Source organism: Leptonychotes weddellii, chromosome 1 (genome assembly GCF_054177405.1).
Source record: "Leptonychotes weddellii isolate Sample4059 chromosome 1, ASM5417740v2, whole genome shotgun sequence".
In the NCBI taxonomy this organism is placed as follows: Eukaryota; Metazoa; Chordata; class Mammalia; order Carnivora; family Phocidae; genus Leptonychotes; species Leptonychotes weddellii.
The window spans coordinates 12,280,430-12,303,289 of record NC_138369.1 but is presented as its reverse complement, the minus strand read 5'-3'; the positions used below and the strand labels follow the sequence as shown (position 1 = coordinate 12,303,289).

At 52.7% G+C, this 22,860-nt stretch overlaps 1 protein-coding gene and 1 long non-coding RNA gene across 3 annotated transcripts; one reads left to right on the top strand and one right to left on the bottom strand.

Moving 5' to 3' along the window:
- Positions 1-366: 366 nt before the first annotated feature.
- LOC115936712 (uncharacterized) lies at positions 367-13,592 on the bottom strand. 2 transcript variants are annotated; one of them, XR_014144340.1, is made up of 5 exons: positions 13,349-13,592; positions 12,836-12,930; positions 12,461-12,553; positions 7,607-7,745; positions 367-1,407 (listed from the first exon to the last, which is right to left on the bottom strand). It is a non-coding gene; the product is annotated as an uncharacterized LOC115936712 (long non-coding RNA). The 2 variants fall into 2 exon arrangements; XR_004072110.2 differs by lacking the exon at positions 7,607-7,745.
- A 527-nt stretch (positions 13,593-14,119) lies between these two features.
- Positions 14,120-15,660, top strand: TMEM158 (transmembrane protein 158). The gene has a single exon (XM_081816395.1). It carries the CDS (start codon positions 14,120-14,122, stop codon positions 15,011-15,013), a length of 894 nt encoding a protein of 297 aa, XP_081672521.1. The 3' UTR covers positions 15,014-15,660.
- The last annotated feature ends 7,200 nt before the right edge of the window (positions 15,661-22,860 follow it).

Here is a 22,860-nt window from a genome sequence, read left to right as displayed (position 1 = left end):
TGGAGTTGAAGAATCCCCCATTCTCCTCTCTTGTTCCTGTGTCCCCGCATCTTGAACGCACTTCACCAATAAGCTCTACTTGCCTGCTCTAAGCAGATGCAATCCAGGGCAGAGTCACATGTGATATTTGCATATGATTTGCCCAAATTTGCATGTAAGTGGCTTATGCCTGCAGAATCCAATCTCTGGCCGTTTGAATTTAATGCTGAAGCCAGATCCTGGAGATTTGCAGGGGAGTTGTTCTTTTTCCCTCCCCTGATCTTTCCCTTCTCCCTTCCATGCCCACAGTGTTGCCCTGGCAAGTGGGGGCATCAGAGGCCTCGGAGGGGGGAGGAGATGAGAGATGAGAGGGAAACGGGCTGGGAAGAGGATGCATGTTTTGTTTTCATAGCAGGAGGAGCAGCGTGTGTATAAAGGATCCAGACCAGGCTGAAGGCAAAGGGGTCCTTTCAATGTGTCTGGGCTCTGCTGAACTGGGTCTGGGAGTCAGCTCCGCCCCAGCTTTGAGCCAATGGCTCTTTGGAATAAGAAGGGATCAGGGCAGAGTGAGGTGGGGTGATATCTTGCAGGAAAAACAATAGCACAGAACAGAGACTGGGAATCCAACAGGAATCGGGGCCACAGGCAGGCAGGAGAAATTAAGAGCCCCCAGAATGCCTAGAGACATGGCAGAGACATCAGATTGCCTATGATACAGGGACAGGTTTTTGAGGTGATTTTAATAAAATCCAAAATGACAAGTTGATACCAACACATGGAAGCATTTGGAGGGGGGGGCGGGCAGGTTGATCTGTGAGTGACAGAGGGTCTCCAAGCTGTTGATTCTCATGTAGCTGGTGACACCTTCCTCCCTAGCTCTGCACCCTACCCATCACTTTCATTCATCCCCTCTGGGGCCACCCGGCCCCTCCCGACGCCCTCCTCCCCTCTAGGACCCCCACCCCCATACCTCCCTTTCCCACCGGATTGCAGCCAATGGCATCCTGAGGCCACGTGACCCACTGTCCAGGATCCAGGCAGAGAATCTGGGGGTGGGCATGGGGGGGACCAGCACCTTTACAGCACAGGGCGGGGGTGGGGGGATGTCTCATGGACAAATGGACACAATGACATCTTAGCAAGTCATACCCAGATAGCACGGTGTCCTAGGTAGCATTTGCTACACTCCAAATATGAAACCCCATGAAGTGCGCGCTGCTTCACACTCGCCTCACCAGCCTGCAAGGTGCCAGACAGATGCTCGCGTGACGCTGAAGATGGTCACCGCGAGCCCAAACACTCCTGTGCTTGGCTTCCATTTCCTGTCTGGCATCTAGGAAACGTGTCTTGCCAATCAGTCCTCTCAAGGAGCTAAGGTTGCTGAAGACCCCGAGGCGACGTTTTGAAACTGTTGTGCTCTGAAGTAGCCTGGAATATACAAGAAAGAAAAAAAAAATCACAGAAAGTATCTTTGGCTCCTGTAGCTCCCAAACACCGGAACTCAAAACCTTGTGCAGCCATCACCTTGATTAGCTGCTTAAAAATACGGATGCCGGGTCTTCGGCCCCGGAGATTCTGGTTTCATATGCCTTGGGTGAGTCTGACATCTTGTCACCATCGGATTCCGGTAGGCAGCCGGAAATGAAACTCCCTGACTTAGACCATTAAGCTCTGCACTTGAGCGTACTGCTGACCAGAGATCAGTTGTAAGGGGGGCAAGGATCTCTGAAAACAAGGTTCCCAGGTGGGGAAGGGCCGTATACCCACCCAAACCATCTTCGGGTTTGTCATGATGCAAGAGCGGGGTTAAGCTTTCGGTAGAGTAGCTTAGGTGGGTATTCCTAACCATTTATTTGTTCTCTTCCTTCCCGTAGGGCTTTTCACACAAGGAGGGCGGATCTCCGCACCCTACCCCCAGCCACTTAGGCATTTGATGTTCATTAACCTTAATTAGTAAAATTAATCATGAAGCCTGCGGCGCAGGAAGGTTTATTTTTGTTTATGATATATGAACCTTCCCAACACAGGTAGCACGCATTCTAAAGAAAAGCTCGGATTTTGGTCAAATTCTTTTTTTTTTTTTTTTTAAGATTTTATTTATTCATTTGAGACACAGAGATACACAGAGAGAGCGAGCATGAGCAGGGAGAGAGGCAGAGGGAGAGGGAGAAGCAGGCTCCCCGCTGAGCCAGGAGCCCGATGCGGGACTCGATCCCAGGACCCTGGGATCATGACCTGAGCCAAAGGCAGACGCTTAACCATCTGAGCCACCCAGGCGCCCCTTGGTCAAATTCTTTAATAAAGTACAAGAGGAGCAACGAAGTCTGGACGTTTTGGGTTTTGTCCAAACCTTTGAGGCCCCCTCACCACCACCTGGTTTTTACGGTGCTCAGATGGGAAGGTTACCCTCTCCTTGCCGCTCAGCCCAGTTTAATTAACACCTACCCTTCGGTCCCCAACATCCTTTTAAACTGGCTGCTCTCTGCCCAGATAGACTTTTACACCTGTCTTAGCAATTCTGGGAGAGATGCTTTGAAGTGCCTTTTCAAAATCCCCTGTTAATGATCTGGTAATTATTGCAGTGACTTTTCAATGGGGTGTGAAGCGCTCAGCTAGCTGGGGCCAGGAGAATCCCAAGGCTCCAGAAGGAGAGACAGAGCAAGGGAGAAAGGGGAAAAACCCCGAGTCTGGGGCTGCCCCAAAGTCATAGGGGTGGCCCTCTCTGGCCTGGGAAGGGGCCCTGCCTGAGGCTGGTGCGGCCGCCAGGAGTTCCCATTGGCAGGTGAGACAATGGAAGTCCTGGGACCAATCTGACTATAGAACGTGGGGAAACTACATGAATGACCCCCAACCCCTCCAGTACCTCAGCGGGCAAGGCCAAGTCCCAAGGCTGACCCCAGGAGCCCTGCTCCTGCACACAGGCTCCTATCTTGTCCTCCATCCCCTCCCCCTTCTCTTCACAATCCACACCCATTTTAAGCAGTCAGGGCCAAGTCCAGAGAGCGCAAGCCAGAGCTGTTGATTGATGCTTTTTCTCCCTGTGCCTTCAGATCTCCTATACAGCTGCTGGGGCCAAATGAGGTCCAGCTGTACAGGGCACCCTCGACATCTGGAAGTCAAGTATGCCAACTATCTCCACACCTGTGCTCCCCAACATCCTGCTTCCACTTGGGGCCAAGACAGGGCATTGGGTCTCTCACAGTCTGACCACCTCTCACAACCCAAGGAGGCTGCAAAACACAATGCGTCCTGACTGGCCCAAGTCCTCACAACGTCCGAGCTGGCCTTCTGTCCCCACCCCAAAAAAGAACACAAGCCTAATGGAGAACTGGCATGCCAGGCCCTAAAGACCCATTTGGCCATGGAGTTTTATGGAGCAGACGACATGTTCGGGTGCCGGCCCCTTGTTTTTCCAATGAGACACCACAGGACTCAGGAAGGTGCCTGGACGCGCTCAAGATCAAAGCCTCATCAGGGAATGTCAGGGCTGGGACTAGAACCAGGTCCCCTGAAGCTTCTCCACCACTGTGGCTTTCCCACCAATGACCATCATTAGTCTGAGGTCTTCATATTTGCACATGTTGGCTTGGCCTCCCCCACCCCCGACAGAGAGCGAGGGCCCTGGGGCAGGGACAGCTAGGTCGGCCGTGCCCTTGGCCATCTCTGACATGCCCTTGGCACAGTGGTATCTGATTACAGTTGCCAGTGTGTTGATGATCCTTGATCTGGCTTCTGGGGCCCTGCACTCCAGCCCCTGTTGGCTCAGCCCTGCCCCCAATGCAGCTCCCAGTGCTGGCACCTCCTCTGGCCTGAAACCGTGGGAGCTGCCCTGGTTAGTTGCTGGAAATCATCTGCGCAAGCCACAGGCGCCCATCTTCAGTTCAGCAAACCCAGCTGATGGGTGGTCTAGGATCCCCTTCTCTGCTTCTCTGGAGAACCTGGGAAGCCGATGCCCCGGGCATAAACATTTTTATGTAACTTTTTCTATCTCCAACAACGATAGAATAATGTGTGACAAGATGCTGAAAACAGGGCGCCTGGGTGGCTCAGTCGTTAAGCGTCTGCCTTCGGCTCAGGTCGTGATCCCAGGGTCCTGGGATCGAGCCCCGCATCGGGCTCCCTGCTCGGCGGGAAGCCTGCTTCTCCTCTGCCTGCCGCTCCCCCTGCTTGTGCGTGCTCTCTCTCTCTCGTACAAATAAAATAAAATAAAATCTTTAGGGGCGCCTGGGTGGCTCAGTCGTTAAGCGTCTGCCTTCGGCTCAGGTCACGGTCTCAGGGTCCTGGGATCGAGCCCCGCATCGGGCTCCCTGCTCGGCGGGCAGCCTGCTTCTCCCTCTCCCACTCCCCCTGCTTGTGTTCCCTCTCTCGCTGTGTCTCTCTCTGTCAAATAAATAAAATCTTAAAAAAGAAAAAAAAAAAAGATGCTGAAAACACTTTTCACCAAAATTCCTCTCAGGAAGGGTCTTTCATGTGTTCAGAGGAAATTCTGAAATGGCCCAAGCTAGCGGTTCTGAGCGTGCTCCCAGACTGTTGGCATCAGCATCATCCACAAATCACCTGGGACCTTGTCAGAGATGCGCATTGTCAGGTCCCACCCCCGCCTTGCTGAATCAGAAGTGCTAGGGTGGGGCCTTCCAGGGGATTCTGGTTCAGTTAAGATCTGGGAAGCCATTTGTGGTGGAGGTAGGGAAGCTCAAGGACACGATCCAGTGGCAAAAACCAGGGCTCAGCTGCCTTACAAAAAGGAACGGGTCTGGTTACTTGCATGGCTCTAGTCAGGGGAGTCCCAGGATGAACTGGCGGGCGAGGGGAGGAGCTGGGAAAGAACCGGATTGCTCTTCATGACGGAAGGGAAGGGATTTTGAGGTTCCCTGAGGACATCTAGAGGGGAAGAGAGTGAAGACAGTGGTCTGGGTGCCACGTGGGAAGAGGCGAGAGTGAGACCCCCCCATAACGGGGAGTATATTGAGGGATTGTCCACGGAATCACCAAGCCCTATGTAATGCGACCTCCCCCCAAACTGCACAAAGCGTTGGTAACAATCATACAAACGACCATAAGCGCTTGGGGGTTCTAAACACCTTGGACGCCGTGAGAGGTGCTCAGTTCAGCCCTGACACCATGCTAAGCAGAGACTCTGTAGAAAGAATTGTCATGGCCGCACAGTCTTTCATAGTGGTCAACATTTCTGCATTTCCATAACCATCCCCTTATTTGGGGACAACTGGTTTGGTTTCCAATTTTTTGCTCTCATAAGCAATGAAACCAGAGGGGCTGAGCCATGCTTGGCTAGGGTGGACAGGGCTGGGAAAAGAGGCCCGGCTCCAGGGTAGTGCTGGGGTTTTCCGTGGAGAGGTTCACAGCCCACATCACCAAAGTGCAAAGCGCAGAGCAAACCCAGACACAATCAAGATAGCGATTGCCATCCAGGGGGCCAGTCTGGGTGGTAAGGAGTGAGCACAGCCAGCTCTGGGGGTCTCGGGGGCCACCCAACTTTAGGCAGATAGTGACATGGGGGTTCTAATACCGTGTGAGGGGACTGCAGGAGTCTGGCCAGCAGCCTAGGTACCAGAAAGCATGACCCAATGGTCCCCGCTGGCCTTACTTGGACCACGGGCTCCAAGTTCTTGCCTACGCCCATGGACTTCTTCAGGACTCCAGGCTGGAGTAGGTCCAGCCTGGGCTTCCAGCTCACACCTGGGTCTCATGGGGCTTGTCCCAGGTCCTAGGCAGAGCTGGAAGGAGCAAGGCTTAATTGCATCAGCACGGAAGCCTGCCGAGCGAGCCGACACTCTCAGCCCCTGCAATCAATCCTCCGCCCTGTAAATAGAGTTAGAAGTGCGACTCCAGCAATTATCAAGCCCATCATTTTCCTCCTCTTCGCTAAGTAAATTAGAAAGTCTTTCTGCTCTCACTTTGCAACCGGCCCTCATTTTTAAAGTGTGACTGTTAAAGCATTGCAAAGGACCAGACTTCGAGAAAGAGGTGCCACATCTGAGGCCCCGTCGGCCAAGAGGCTTGGCTTCCAGCCCTGGTTTTGCGGCCAATCAGTTTGTGCAAGGCCAGCACCCCTCTCTGGCCTCAGTTTCCCCATCTATGATGAATTTGGACTGGAAGGCCTCCGGGATGCTTTCCAATCCTCATGGCCATGGGATTGCAGGTTTGCTTGATTGCTAGGGATGGGTCCGTGTAGACAGAAGTTCGCCTTCTTTTCAATCAGGACCTGACCCTCTCTCTGTATTTCCCACGCACAGTGATGAATCCTTGCAGGCGCAAATATACCAATTTTCATAGTAGTGGAAGAGCAGAGGAGGAGCCCCATTCCCACGTTTCTGGAAGTAAACCAGAAACATACTTATCCCGCACAGGCCCTGAACTAATTGTTCTACAACAATGACTTCCTTTAACCTGCACAGTAGCACAAGTAGGCCCATTTCACAGACAAGAAAACTGAGACACAGCAGTGTCAAGTAGTGCATCCAATCCAGGTCTATGCGGGTCCCAAGGCCGTGTTCGTAGCCACAGCTCTCTCAAATATAAAACCTGGAGACATTAGTAGAAAAAGAACGGATAGACCAAGAAGATAGGCCACCTTAACGCGAAGGGAATGCCAGGCAAGACACCTGCCTGAGTGTACCCAGGCAAATGACAGATGTCCCCAAGCACGTGTGAGCCGAGTGGGATGTGTGTGGTTAGAAGGCATGCGAGTCCTTGATAAATGTGTTCCAATGTGCCTGGCTCTCTCAAAAATGGGCTCCCGCTTCCTCCATCTCCTCCCTTCCTCTGGAAATGGAACACCAATTATTTTATTTGAAGAGAGTGTCTGGTGGTGTTTAGAAGCAGCATGAAGTAAATTTGTGTGATGCTCGTTAGTGGCTGATGGGGAACATCCAGTCGCCTTTGTTCTGATGACCCAGCTCTGTCCCCCAGGTTTTCCATACTGAAATCCTCAGAATTTACAATTCGAACTGCTAAATGGCATTCTAATTTTTCAGAAGGTGGATAAGAGAACCACAAAATATCACTTGCTTTAGGGGTTGTCTTTTCCCACCCCCCACCAAAAAAAAATTACTTTTATTACCAAAAAATGTTTTCTGAAAATCGTGTCAGGTTGGTCTGACAGATGCTGACCCTGGACGTGTTTCACAGAAACTACTCTGCTGTCCCCATCAGTGTGGTTTTGTCGATATCCCCAGTCTTCTTTATCTTTCTCTTGAATATCTCTCTGAGTCATTGATAAATACATTATTTAAAAATCCATCAATGTCAAACCCAGAGGCTCTCGGGTAACCTCAGGAGCCCCAGGCTGGATGTCTGCCCAGCCAAGCGGTCCCTGCTGAACCCCAGGTTCATGGCACCTGCTCTGTACCAGGCACCCTGGTGACCCTGGAGGCTGAGCAATGCATTTGGAGAACCGGAATCCAGAGCTTCATCATTAAGGATGCACTGGATTGAAGAAACATCCTCTAGCATTTTCAGTGTCGGTGGGATTTATGAGTTGGGACTGAATGCAGGGTAGATGTACTTGGAAGGCTGAAGAGATGCAGATGAGCTGGCTTTGCTAGCGGCCCAGCCACTCCGCACCTGCTTCCTCATCAGTAAAACAGAACGATACCCTCCAACTCACAAGGTTGTTGGTGACGGCGGGGGCCATTGAGCAGGGCTGTGATTAAGAATGAGGGGTGCCTGGCTGGCTCAGTCGGTAGAGCATGTGACTCTTGATCTCGGGGTCATGAGTTCAAGCCACACATTAGGTGTCGAGTTTACTTAAGAAAAAAAAAAAAGAATGAGATGGTCAGACAAAGTTCGAATCTTATTCCACCACTGTGTGACTCTGTAGAAGTGACCGAATCCCTTGGAGACTCAGTTTACCTCATCTGTAAAATGGCCATAGTAATCTCTTCCTCAGGGGACTGTGGTGAGGATGAATTTCAAGTGCTCGACACAGCGCCTGGCACACAGTGTCTGTTAGGGGACAACTGTCATCTGGTGAAGGTGCCAATGTCAGGCCAAGCCCAGAAGAGGTGCTCGAGCGCTCAGCAGGCACTCCTTTCCCCCTTCAAATCCTTTCACGCACGTACCACACGAGCACCATTTTCGTCCTCCTGGGTCTCTTCTAGACACTCCATCTTTCCATAGCAGAAGGCTCCCTCTTCCCTCCACAAGTCCTTGCTGAAATCTTCCCAGAAACCCAGCATGATGCTCGGGTCTCTGGATAGAAAAGAAATACCACGGGTGCCTGGGTGGCTCAGTCGGTGGAGTGTCTGTCTGCCTTCGGCTCGGGTCATGCTCCCAAGGTCCTGGTATCGAGCCCCGCCATCGGGCTCCCTGCTCGGCGGGGAGTCTGCTTCTCCTTCTTCCTCTGCGGTTTCCCCCACTTGTCTCTGTCTCTCTCTCTCTCAATTTGTGTCAAATAAATAAATAAAATCTTTTTTTTTAAGATTTTATTTATTTATTCAACAGAGAGAGAGACAGGGAGAGAGGGAACACAAGCAGGGGGAGTGGGAGAGGGAGAAGCATGCTCCCCGCCGAGCAGGGAGCCCGATGCAGGGCTCGATCCCAGGACCCTGGGATCACTACCTGAGCCGAAGGCAGACGCTTAACAACTGAGCCACCCAGGCGCCGCATAAATAAATAAAATCTTAAAAAAAAAAAAAATACCAGCAGTGGCCCTGCCCACCCTGAGCCCGGGGTGCCCACAAGCAAACAAAGAAGGCACCAACTAACAGCTTGAAGCCGGCAACAGCAGCCTTGTCCCCGGACAGCCTGGGATTAATTGCCAAATGAATTGCACGGGCTGTAATTGTTGCTGGGCTTCTGCGGAGACAGATCTCCCTGCTGACCACAGCAGTCAGGAAGATTAAATGTCCACGCCCTGGAGATCTGGCTGAGGCACCCAGAAAGATCACGAAGCCTCATGCAAGCAGAGGACACAGGATGGTTAAGGATCTCATCTGCGAACACTGGGGCTTCAGCTGCCCCTGCGACCGGTCCTCGAGTGTCCCATCCGAGGAATGGGATTTCTCAGGGACGCAGGCATGAATAGTATTCTTCCACCATTCCCTTGTGCGGCCCTCCCCACCCCGGCCCCTGACAGACACCGACCTTCACCAGTGACTCTGATGTGGCTGAGCCACTTGTTTCCAAGCCTTTCTCTTCTCTGTCCTATTTTTACAATTCTTTTGTGGTTCTTGCTTATTTCTCAGTCCAGAATGTGTGGGAACAATATCTTAATTCCACCCACATAATAGGAGAGGACTCACGAGTTACTGTACCTGCAGCACTCTGAGGCCATGGGATGAAAGGAATTCAAATAACCCAAAGAGATCTTTTTGTTAAGTCTTACTTCATAGGCGGTATGCGGGAAAAATTAGCTGACGCCGGGGAGGGGCGTCGGAAATGAAGAGAATTAAATTACATGCACCATTGCTAATTATTTTCTTTGAAGTCCTCGATGCTTGTTTTCTACCAATACAGTCCATGTAGAAAAACTCGCTCTCTGGATTTTAGGAACAAAACAGAGATGTCTGAAAGTCTTCCATTTGTCTTATAAAAATCACAGGACTGGGGGAAAGGGAAGGAGCCTCATTTGCCTTTCTCCCTCACATCCATAGAAGGAAGAGCTGGGCTCATCTGGAATGTTGCTAGTAATTCGGTTTGCACTGGCAAGTGCCCCTCGGCTTGTGCCCAGCAGCAGGGCTTGTGAGATCGGTTCAGCCTTCCACACCAGACTCCGCCCAGGCAGGTGGTTCCCCGGTGGGGCCTCAGCCCTGTGCAGGGGCAGGTGCACAGGCTGGTAGGGACATAGCAGTCCTTGTTGCTGGGGCATCGGTGTGGCTCTGTCCATCTCAACGCCCTAAACCCCACCCACAGCCTGCTGGCCAGACCCACAGTCTTTTGAATTCACTCATTCGCCAACTATTACTGAGCATCTACTATGCGCCACATACTGTTCCACGGAACAAAATAGATTAAAGCCCTGCTTTGGGGGAGGCAGGCATCCCAATAAAGAGACATTAAACAAAGAAGAAAGATGGACAGCGCGTCAGCAGACTGTGAGTACTAGGAAGATGTGCGGAACAGCGCACGGGAAGGTAGTGACGGGGACAGGGGCGATGGGTACTGTTTTACACGAGTGGTCAGGAAGGGCCTCCCTGGGGAGCTGCCTTTGCAGCAGAGAGCTGAGGGAGACATGGGAGCAAACAAAGGAAATGTCAGAAAGAACAGTGTCCGGGGCAGAGGAAACAGCAGGGGCAAAGGCCTTGAGTTTGGCTCAAAAGCGGAGTTTGCTCCGCGTGTTCCAAGAACAGCAAGGAAGCCAGTGTGCCTGGAACAGAGCCGGCGAGGGGAAGGGAAAGTGGTAGGAGATGGATCCGAGGGCGGTTGGGGGGGACCACACACAGCACCGGAGCAGGTCTCTGCCTGTAGCTCAGGCAGCACTCTTAACCAGCCAGCTTGCTCAGTCAGCAACGGCGTGTTGCGCACCCCATGCCCCTGGCTGACCCTCCGGGTCCGCTGCCAGAGGCTGAAGGGAAGAGTGCAAAGCAGTAACGGTTGCAAAAGGGGGTGAGACTTTAGTATAATTATCTTTTTTTTCCCCCAGAAGTAAGAGCTGCACATTTTAGAGAATATGCAAAATGGAAAAAAGGATGACACAGACACAGAATATTAAAGAGAGCAGGTAACTGGGAGTATCATTGTTTCCCGTTTTCCAACCTTCATATATCGTGGTTATAATGTAATATATGAATAAGTTTATAACATATGATATATGTTTTTAATGTTTTTAGATACGTAACTCTTTTATTATTCTGAGGATAATAAAACATACAGATGAAATTTTCCCTTATTTAATGTTGCAAACCCATATTACTGTTTATATATGTTACAAACCCATATTATCATATATGGTACAAACCCATATTATCTCATATAAAAATACTGTATAGCTGATCGTGAATTAGGTGTGTAAGTCCAACAACGTATCCCTCTGTTAAAAAAAAAATTATCCCAAACTTCAGCATCCTATGTTGTTTATCCTGAATTTTGTCAACTGAACTGAAGGACTGGGGGAAGGAGATCATTGCGTGTCTAAGACAGCACTTTGGGGGGTGCCTGGGTGGCTTAGTCATTAAGCAACTATCTTCGGCTCGGGTCATGATCCCAGGGTCCTGGGATCGAGCCCCCGCATCGGGCTCCCTGCTCCGCGGGAAGCCTGCTTCTCCCTCTCCCACTCCCCCTGCTTGTGTTCCCTCTCACTGTGTCTTTCTCTGTCAAATAAATAAATGGAATCTTAAAAAAAAAAAAAAAAGACAGCACTTTGGACTCAGTTTCCAAAACAATTTTCACCTCTTAGAAAACAAGTATTCAAGGATGGAAACTTCAGAGAAATTAAGAACAAATCAACCGAGCGAATTTCAAATATGGAAAAGAGTATGGCACAGAATATAAGCCATATTTATATGTTATAACATGTTCATATGTGTTTATAAAACATGCATCTTTTTTAGAAAAAGATTTTATTTATTTATTTGAGAAAGAGAGAGTGCGGTGGGGGGGGGGGAAGGGGACGGAAGAGCAGAGGGAGACGCACTGCGTGTGGGGCCTGACTCGGGGCTCGATCTGACGACCCCGAGATCATGACCTGAGCTGAAATCAAGAGTCAGACACTTAACCGACTGAGCCAGCCAGGCACCCCAAAACAGGCATCTTTATAAAGAAGCTCAACTGAAAATTTTTCTCAAGATAAAACAGACTCGCACCATATACTCTCTTAACTTCTGTTAAAAGGAGGAGCCCAGCCTCCGTACGCTTAGATGCCCCTAGTTCTGAGCCTCTCCCCCGCGCTAGGTACTTTTCTCGTTGCTGGTAACCCAGCAGCAAACAGGACGGAAAATAACTTAATTTTTATCTTTTCTTCCCAAATTCCAATTGTCCAAAAAGACAGCAAATCAATCTAGAAAACACATGCTTAATTGTCCCTCTGAATGAGGGTGAGGTTTCAGAGTCCGTGGCACGTGCTGGAAAAGTGGGCAGAAGGCGGGTTGCCAGGACATGGGGCTATGGTGGTACAACTTTGCAGCAAACTACTTGGCGCCCCCCCCCCAAATAGATCTTTGTCTGCTCCCTCTCTTGCTGCCTTCCCTGCTGCCCAGACAAAGCCAGGAAGCCCCCACCCGTGGCTGAAACCCTAGAGAGTGTCACCCACTGCTGTACACAGTGGCCAGGCTTGGAATGCACCCCTTGAAGGCTGGGCCTCACTCAGCCCTTAGATGACCTGACGTTCTTGGGCTGATCACTAGCCACACTGCTCAGTCCCTCTACTTGCCGTCAACAGAGTCTGCTCCTAACACGCAAGGCTTGAAGGAAGAGTCGTGTTTAATAAAAGCATGAAAAGGCACATTGTTCTTTCTGAGAGCACCACTTCCCAGCAGAAAAGGCGTAAACAAAAGGGAAGTCCCATCCCCTCGGGGAAACTAACCATTTCTATAGAAAGCAAGGACCATTCCAGACAGCCACTTCTGGCAGGACCCGTAGTAAGCACATCATAGCAGCCACCACCACGTGAGCTCTTCTGTGGACAGACAGACACACACACACTGGGTTGGGCATATTTATCATAGCACCCCTCCTAGACAGGTACCACTGACCCCCACTGTTCAGATGGGGAAACCAAGGCCAAGTCAGAATAATGACTTGCCCAGCTCGAAAGAGGCCAGGTATGTTGGGATATGTTGAGGCTGTGTTCACATCTTTCTCCCCCTGGTTTTACTCATTGTTAGAAATAATGGACAAAGCTTCCAGAAACGTTATCAGCCATAATGCCTAGCAGTGTAGCTCGGATCAGGAAACTTACCTCTGTGAGGGCCATTTTGTTGGCTGCTTCTTGCATGTCCCTCCACCCCTTCCGTCTCAGATTCAGGAATAGCTGGTGCTCACGGAGCACAGTGGCTTCAAACCATAGGAACATTCCCTTAGAGGGGCTCGGTGACCTCCCCCCGCCCCAAGTGTAAGAGGCCAAATTACTAGGAAAGTGTTTTTAAAATATAAATCCGATCGTGGTTCCTTATTCTTGACAGACCTCCCCCAACCTGCTCTCCTAACGGGGATGAAGCCCTTGACTTGACACGGCTTCTACAGACAAAAGCTCCGGAGGAGCGGTTTCCTGGGAGTGAAACTTCCCATCGGGACCCCTCTGGAGGCTCCCGTTCCCACCAGCCCCACCAGCCCATCTCCACCCAAAACTCCGTAGAGTTCTTGGCATTTTCCTCAGAGTGCCGCTTGCCCTGGGGGGAATGCCAAGTGGCTCTCCTGTGTCGGAGGTGTATTAAAAAATAAACCCTGCAGATTTGAGATGGGAGATTTCTACCGTGGAAAGGTAGAAAGCCTAGTGGCCCGGAGTCCTGGTTCTGGCTTGTACGGTGGCCTTGGGGTGCCTTCTCTCGGCCTCAGTTTCCCCTTCTGTAAAACGAGAGGGGTCCCGGTGAGCACTAAGGCGAGACCTCGCAAGCTCACCCCTCCCGCGTGACACGGCGATGGTCTCCCTCCCAGGACGCAGTTCTCCCACTGCGCCTCCTCCCCCGCGGAGTCGGACGCCTGGGCCGGCTCCCCCGGCCGGGCCAACCCCCCACCCTCCCCACCCCGCCCCGCCCCGCCGCTCCTGCGACCCCCCGCTCCGCCCCGGGCCCGGCCTCGCGCCCGCCGCAGGATCCCAGCCCCGCACCCCGCGCGCGTCCCGCCCGGCCCGGCGCGTGGAAGCCCGCCCTCCCCCGAGTCTCGCAGCCCGGCGGGCGGGGGCGGGGCGGGGCGGGGCGGGGCGCGCGGGAGGCGGAGCCGAGCCGGGGAATCCTGCTCCGGGCGAGCGCCCGGCCTTGCAGAGCAGCTCGGCCGTCCGAGGGCCCCTGCGCCGGGGGCGGCGGGGAACCCCAGACGCAGCCGGGCCGGGAGGGATCCCCGTGCCGGGCGAGCCGCCGCCGCCGCCGCCGCCTCCGCGCCGCCCCCGCGGGCTGCCAGGTGCCGGGCGCGCCCCCCCTCCGCCCGGCCGCCAGCTCCCGTGGTCCCGCCGTCCGCTCGCCAGCCCGTCGCCCGTGCGCCATGCAGCCGCCGCCCGCCCCGCGCGCGTAGGCGCCCGCCGCAGGCCATGCTGCTCCCGCTCGCCGCGCTGCTGGCCGCCGCCTGCCCGCTGCCGCCGGCCCGCGGCGGGGCCGCGGACGCGCCGGGCCTCGGCGGGGCGCCCCTCAACGCCTCCGTCAATGCGTCGTCCGCGGGCGAGCCCGCCGCCCCGCGGCTGCTGGCCTCGGCGGCTCCCGGGCCCCCCGAGCGCCCGGGCCCGGAGGAGGCGGCGGCGGCGTGCAACATCAGCGTGCAGCGGCAGATGCTGAGCTCGCTGCTCGTGCGCTGGGGCCGCCCGCGGGGCTTCCAGTGCGACCTGCTGCTCTTCTCCACCAACGCGCACGGCCGCGCCTTCTTCGCCGCCGCCTTCCACCGCGTCGGGCCGCCGCTGCTCATCGAGCACCTGGGGCTGGCGGCCGGCGGCGCGCAGCAGGACCTGCGCCTCTGCGTGGGCTGCGGCTGGGTGCGCGGCCGCCGCCCCGGCCGCCTCCGGCCCGCCGCCGCCGCCGCCTCCGGGGCGCCCACCGCGCTGCCCGCCTACCCCGCAGCCGAGCCCCCCGGGCCACTGTGGCTGCAGGGCGAGCCGCTGCACTTCTGCTGCCTGGACTTCAGCCTGGAGGAGCTGCAGGGCGAGCCGGGCTGGCGGCTGAACCGCAAGCCCATCGAGTCCACGCTGGTCGCCTGCTTCATGACCCTGGTCATCGTCGTGTGGAGCGTGGCCGCCCTCATCTGGCCGGTGCCCATCATCGCCGGCTTCCTGCCCAACGGCATGGAGCAGCGCCGGACCGCCGCCGCCGCCGCCGCCGCCCCCGCCGCCGTGCCCGCCGCCGTGCCCGCGGGGACCACCGCCGCCGCCGCCGCGGCCGCCGCCGCCGCCGCCGCCGCCGCCGCGGCCGTCACCTCGGGGGCGGCGGCCAAGTGACCCGGCCCGCTCCTCCCCGCGTCCGCCCTGTGGCCGCGCTCTCGGGTGCCTTTCCCGCCGGGAGACTCGGCCGGTGTGCTTCGTGCTGTGGTGACCGTTAGTTCTTCCTCCGGGGAGGGGGCCGCCGGAGGGGCCCCAGCGGCTTTGCCCAGCGACCTGTGTGCCGCGCGTCGTTCCGGAAGGCAGGTGGCAGTCCTTGCGCCAGCAGGGTGGGATCCACAGCTAGGAAGACAGAGAGGAGGGAAACGGGGCCCTTTCCCCTCTATTGTATCCCCCTGCCCTCCTCCCTCCCCGCACCCACGTGCCCTACATTCATGGCAGAAAATGACCAAATCCTGTGTATTTGTTTTATATATTTAATAACTGTTTTAAATGAAAGTTTTAGTAAAAAAAAAAAAAAAATCAAATTGCTATTGCTGTAGTAAGAGAAGCTCTTTGTATCCAAACATAGTATTTGAAGTTAGTTGTTTTTTAATTTATTTAAAAGGGGAGGGGGCATGGGAAGGATTTCACACCCACATATTGTTACCGCTAAAAATGAACTTTATGAACCTTTTTCCAAGTCGATCTATCCAGTGACGTGGCCTGGTGGGCGTTTCTTGTACTAATGTGGTTTTTTTGGCTTTTAATACAGACATTTTCCTCCAGAGATGCGTATGTAGCTTTTTTCTTTATTTGATCTAGGAAAAGGAATCCAAGAATTACAAGATGTTGCCCTGGAATGTGAGGGAGGGATGCTCCAAAGTTACAGAGGGGCTAGTGGAGTCTGTCTCCCCTTGCCTGTCTAGGACAGGCGGGAGATGGAAACTATATTACTTGCCCTGATGGTAACTGTTTGAGGGCTCACCAGGCTGCCTTCCAGCAACCACCCAGCACCACCCCCCCAACCCCCCTCAGCCTCACTGACATTTGTCACGGTGGCATACAGAGTTTTATGTCATTTGTCTTTTTGTCCCCTCCCTCACAGTCTGTGAAACACCCAGTAAAATGCCAAAACAGTAAAATCAGTAATTCCCCTGAGCCAGGTATCTTTCATGGAAATGACTGGTTTTAAAAAGCATGTCGATTTCCTTTTCATGTGTGTAAGTGTCAGCCTATGAGCACATTTCAAAAGCTACTTTTAAAACCTGCGTTATTATTTTGGCATTAATAGATTTTTTTTTTTTAAGGTCAATTCCTGGTGGCTAAATAGTTCATGATCAGAAGGCTTTCCTCACTCCTGGTTTCCATGGTATAATATCTGCTGGGCAGTAGTTTCAGATTCTTCCCGGTTTTCAGAAGAAGAATAAATGAAAAGTCCTTAAATTGACTCAATATAAAAACCATTTTAGGGGCACCTGGGTGGCTCAATCGTTGGGCGTCTGCCTTCGGCTCAGGTCATGATCCCAGGGTTCTGGGATCGAGCCCCGCATCGGGCTCCCTGCTCGGCGGGAGGCCTGCTTATCTCTCTCCCACTCCCCCTGCTTGTGTTCCCTCTCTCACTGTGTCTCTCTCTGTTAAATAAATAAAATCTTTAAAAACAAAACAAAACCATTTTAAAAGCCTCTTAAAAAGATTTTAAAAGCTACTTTCCCTTGCTCTATTTCCTCCCCATTTTTAAGTGAATACTTGACATTGTCCTAGAGCTATAGTTCTCAGAGTGGGGTCCCTGGACCAGCAACATCAGCTGCAGCAGGGAACTGGTTAGAGACGCAAAACTGACGCCTCGTCCAGGACCAAGTGAACCAGAAACTCTGGGCAGGGCCCAGCAATCTGTGTTTTAGCCAGCACTCCAAGAGATCCTGATGCGTTTCAAGTTTGAGAACTGCTGTGCGCTAGCAGAAGGGAACCTCCAAAACACATAGCCTCCTTTTATCTTGGCATGTCTCTATGATATCAGAGATCTGAGACCCCTTTTCCACAGGAAGCTGAAGGAGAGGTTGGGTCATTGCCCTGCATCTTCAACTGCCCATCTGGCTCTTTGGAATCCAGGGCTATCTCTAGCGGAGGCCAGCCATGAGAGAGGAGGAGGGGATGGTGATGGCCCTCCCCTCCTCCCGGTCCAGACATTGAAGTTCAATGTAATGCAAACCTGCTAGCCTCGCAAGTCACGGTATACACGGTATATCTTCTTATGCTCCAAAGCAAGGTGGTTGGTGAGCTGCATTCTTTTCCAGCCCTGCGGTATCTAGCAGGAGAAAACCAATAGCTGCTAACCTTGGTCAGTTTTCATATAATCACAGTATTTGTAATTCTGGAAGGCACATTAAGTATTCCTGGTACAACACACACACTCTCACGCGCGTACGCGTGCACACACACACACACATTCTCCCTGCTTTTTCCCAAGATAGAAACTGAGGGCCGAAGAGGTTTTAGCATTTTGTCTACAATCACACAACTACATGATCTCAGAGTCAGAGCTGAGACCAAGCCTTGGTCTTCTGCCTTCCTAATTGGTATTTTTACATCACCAAAAACTTCCTTTCCCAGAATTAGGAGCTAGCCACTCAAGGTCTGCTCCTGTGGCCACCCCCCAACCGCCCCCACCCCATCACTGTCAGATTCCATGCAGCCATATGCCCAAAGAAACCAGAGAGCATTAATTTTAAATGAGACACTCAGGCACTTAATAGAAAAAATAAATATATTTGTATGTGTATAATATTTGCACACACTATATGCATACATGCATGCATACCTACGATGGGCCCTAATGAATACTTTCTTAGAGTGGGCTTGGAATATCAACATCTATTGCTGCGGGGCGCCTGGGTGGCTCAGGCGTTAAGCGTCTGCCTTCGGCTCAGGTCATGATCCCAGGGTCCTGGGATCGAGCCCCCCATCGGGTTCCCTGCTCCACAGAAAACCTGCTTCTCCCTCTCCCACTCCCCCTGCTTGTGTTCCCTCTCTCACTGTCTCTCTCTCTCTGTCAAATAAATAAATAAATAAATAAATAAAATCTTAAAAAAAAAATATCTATTGCTGCAACAACAGACCTTCCTAAAGGGACATTTTCAGAACTGCTCATGGACCCCTCATGTATGTGTATACACACATACCTATTCTGCGTATATAAAACTGATAGACTGGTTGATTCCTTTTTATGCTGACTTTGGCTGCTCTCTGGGAGCCAGAACCGCAAGCAGGAGGCTACGAAGTAAGGACGGAGCCAGTGTCCTTTTGGTCCCTGTTTAGGTGGAATTGCTCACCGGGCAGAGTCCGTCGGGCCCAGCAGGTGCAGCAGTAGGGTCTGTGGCCTCTGGCGATTTTGGCTTGCATCATCTCAGTAGTGAAACACGTCCAAGTATGCATTTTACTAAAGGCCAGTCAGTATGTGTGCGTGCGTACCAAACCCCAGGTTCCAGCCCATTCTTCAAGCCTCCTGCGGGCAGCTTTGAGCTGCTAGTGACACAGCTAAGTCCCCAGGATAAATCATCACTCCCAGTTACTTTTGCCTCTCCTGAGCTAGAGTTTACCCCTGAGGAGGATGCATACCCACCCTCCAAAATCCAGCCACTGCTGTAGGCTGCCCTACTGAGTTCTCTATGTTTATCATGCGAGCCGTCCCTGGGCTGGATCCGAACACCCTGGTCTGCCCTAGGGCCTGCGGCAGCTGAAGAGAACCACCCGGTCCAAAGCCACACCCCCTTCCTGGGGCACCGTGTCCAGTGACCAATCAACATAAACACCTGGCCCTTTAGGGAGAGCTCTGAAGGGTCCTCCCACCTTCAGAACTCCTCCCAGCAGTGGCTGAGTCTTCCATTGAGACTCCAGGGAGGCTTGGCTTCTCCTCTGCCCACTCCTGCCTCCTCCCAACCCTTCCCTCCCGAGGGCTGTTAATCCAGGAGCACTCCCTAACAAACCTGCACACTGATCTCTAGCCCACAGCCCGAGTCTTCGGGAACCCAACCCAGTGATGGGCAATTTACCCAACGAGATGCAGAATTATTCCAGCCTCCTCGTCATTAGGAACAAGGAACATCCGAGGAGCAGATCTCATAGTGATTGTCATTTGTATCCTTTTACCCAGATACCACGTTTCTACTTTTTCTCTTCCATTTGGGTAGTTCTCTAATATCCACAATCAGCAGTGATACGGGCAATATCCCCTCATGACAATGCTTGCTTAATCATCACGCCTCAGGGACACCTGGGTCAGCTCGGGTCATGACCCCCGGGGTCCTGGGATTGAGCCCCACATTGGGCTCCTTGCTCAGCGGGGAGCCCGCTTCTCCCTCTCCCTCTGCTGCTCCCCCTGCTTGCTTGTGTGCGTGCTCTCTGACAAAAAAATAAAATCTTTTAAAAAAAAAAATCATCATGCCTCCTTGATACCCAGGTCAAAAGAAAGTCGTTTTTCTTCCCTCTCAAATGATGGCATCAGTCAGGATACGCTGGGTGATAGTGCAGTTGCTCTACCATCCAACGTCTCGTCAGCTTAACACGAGAAAAACGTATTCCTTGCTTATGCCACGCGGCCAAAGTTGGCAGCAGTTCTGCCCTCTGGAATCACTCAGGGATCCGGGTTGAGCGTGACTTTGACCTGACAGTGTGGCCACATCACCTAGTTAGGAGGAAGGAAACTCTGGAGGATCTCACACAGGTGATTCAAGGCTCTGGCAGAGAAGTCACATCCTGTCCGCTCCTTGACTGGAACGAGTCATATGGCCCCACCCAAAGACAGAGGAGCCAAGGAGGTCGTGTTTCCAGTCCCCAGAGGAGAGGAGAACCTGGCAGCAGGAACCGCATTAACACCCAATACCGCTGTGACCCACAGGCCACCTAGAAGAATTCCAGGACTTGCTGAGTAGACAAAGGGTTCACCCCAGGAGTGCCATCCTGAGACTCTCCTCCTGTGATCCCCATATCACCTGCCCACACTGGCGCCTAGACGGCTCCTAGGGATTTTATAAGTGAAGGAGATTTATCAGCCTGGTGGCTGTTCCAGTGTTTGGGCAAAGTGGGTCCCCAAAGAATTCAATCTGGAAGATTTGGACAGAAATGCACTCTGGATCCCTTGATGTAGGAGTCATCTAGGGAGCAAGGCGGGAGAAAAGTTAGAATGAAAATGGGGAGAAAGGAATGGAGAGGTCAGAGCAGGCACCCGTCTCTCCTGGCCTAGCCCCTCCCCCACTGCACAGAAATGGCTAATTCACTGACATTCGGGGCAAGAAGGGGGCTGGGCTTCACTGTGCCATTTCTTTCCTTTCACTGGGGAGAAATCATCCATTTCCCAGCTAGGAGAGGTTTAAAGTTATAGGGACTGGGAATGTTAAGAGCAAGCACTCACATCCAGTGCATGGCCAAGCCTTTCCCTGAGAACACTGGGAGGGAACGTCACCAAGGAGAGGACGGGGAGGGCAGAGACCAGAGCCCCAGACCCACCTGGGTTGCTGTGGGCCAGCTGCTATGGTACACACCTCACACCTCGTCCTGGGTGCTCAGGGAGCCGTCCCCTGCCTGGTCTCTTGCTGGTGGCCCTTCTGTTGCCCCCCCACTTCCACCCCAGGGCAATCCTCGAGAGACTGTATCTTGGTCTTTCCTGGCTCTGCTGCACCTCTCCTGGGGCATCTCTTCCGGTGCTACTTGACCTTCTGGACGGCAGCGTGGGAGGACCGCTCCGGGAGCACCAGTGAAACAGAACAGAGGCTTCCTACTGACCCGCTGTGGGCAGGCGCTGAGCAGGCATCTCCTTCTCTCCCTGGCTCTTCCCTACTCGGTCTTCAGTTTTAGGGCAAATTGCTCCACCAAGTCAACTCATACTCGGCATCCGCAAACCCCAGCGTCCCCCAGATCTTCCTTGCCAGGTCTTGGTCTCTGGGACTCCTTGTTCTCTTACTCTCTGTCTTCCCTGGGCCCTACCCTGAGGACAAGATTCCTACTGGTCTCTAGCTCTCAGAAATTTTCAAGAATCCACTCTTCTCTGGGCCTACACCCTCGCATCAGCTCTGAGTAACTTCTTCCACTCCCCACCTGGCAAGCCTGTCCCTGCTTAGCTCCTGAGGTTTGCTCCAAAGACAGGGGTTCTCCTAGCAGCAGACTCCTTACGGTCCATAGCCTCCTTCTCCTTTATCTGCCTCCTGAGAAGCCCCCTTTTCTCTCATCCCTCTCTTCTAGCCATCAGCCCAGCCTTGGCATCGCCCACACCAGCCCTGACATTCGGCAATTTCTGCTGCACCCGGGACAGGACCAGGTCCAGGCGTGTTTTGAGGAGGGTGTGGATTCCCTGTGGTCCCCCTAAGGACGAGCGGCATGCCTGCTGCGCACCCAGGACAATTAAAGCTCTCTCCTTGCCGTGCCCTTAGCATCTTCCTGCTGTTCCCACTGCCTGAGTATTCCCAGAACTATCTCCTAAAGTCCCGGGGTGAACTTCTGTGCTGCTGAGGACATGTGATTTTCTGCGCTTGCATAGGAGCGGTGATGAAAATCAAAATAATTCGCATCTTGCTGACCCCAAAGACCCCATTTGGACTTTGCATACAAATTGTCTCTCACTAAGCTTTTCTGGCACTCGAGGAAAAACCTACCTCCATTTGGGTGCCCACGAGGACCCGCTTTTTTGCTCTGTGACCAGTGTCCTTGCTGAGCTCCTGAGCAGTTGCGTCAGACTTCCTGAGGTCTGCTGCGCATGGGGTGGAGGGGCAGCAAGATAGCCGACCACTCAGCTCTCCACCCCTCCCAGGTTCGACCCCTGGACTGCAGGTTTGAACCCCGTTCGGAACTTTAAGGAGCCCCCAGTCCATGGCTGTGAGGCAGCTTCTCTGAGTTCCTGCCGTTCCCCAGCAGTGGGAACGCAGTGGTTCTATGCCCAAGGATCCGATCGTGAATTCCAGCCTACCTCTTGAGTTTCCTTCCTTGTACGTACGCTAGCCATTCTGGACTTAAAAGTCATTATGCATGCTGTTGTGTCATGATCTAGAATAGTGATTTTATCATTAGAGTACCTTGGAATCTTATTTCAAAATATTTTATGATCAGAGGTGTGCTCTGGTTCAGGTTAAATTCTGTGGCTCTTCTAGTAAGAAAGATGCTGATTTTCTGACCTTAGGCTTTAATTATACATTGTATCATACATACATCACCTCCCATGTTCCTAGAAAACTCTGCAGCTGCTGGAGGAGAACGACACACTGGCAACAATAAGATTATTTGTAATGGTTATTTGGGACTGGAGTGGTAAGGAGAAGTGGAAGAAAAACAAGAAGTAAGAGGAGGAAAGAAAAAGAAAATTAAATGCATCAGCTTTAACAACAGAAAGATGATCCCCCCCACCACATCCCATCCCCCTCCCATACACACACACAAAGTAAAAGACCCCATAACATAAAAACGGAGTGGGTGGCCCGGAGCCATAGCCTGAGGCAGGTGAAGGATGGAGAGTAGGAAGGACGTTCTGGGGACCAACCCAGGGATGGCCATTGGCTGGAGCACCTGGGGACAATGTTGGGAGCAGATTCTGCTGGCTTCCCTCCTACAAGAGCTACCCCCGAGGGGAAGGCTCCATCAACTGTCCTCTGCCCCCAAATAGTTCTCCCTTTCAGCCCTGGAAGGCTCGGATCACCAAGTTCCCAAAGGTGTCTCACCCAGCCAAGGTGCCCACACCTAACTGTCACCACCTCCCCAAGAGGGTGCTTGTGTTGGTTAACGCGTCTCAGAAAGGACACTTTGCTACAGAGCATCATCTTTGCACCCTTGTTTGAACACAGATCGTGTATAGCCATGGTAGAAGGATCAGAAACGTTGATAAATAAAAAAGAACAGAAAGAGAGCTCATCTTTCCACTCCCCAAAAATACGCCCTGCAAGCATTTTGGCACAAATACTTCCAGCCTATTTTTACACATGTATGTGTGTCCATGACTAATTATT

Bases quoted from the DNA above. Each gene is read 5' to 3' on its own strand.
- TMEM158 (XM_081816395.1), top strand. From the start codon at position 14,120: ATGCTGCTCCCGCTCGCCGCGCTGCTGGCCGCCGCCTGCCCGCTGCCG.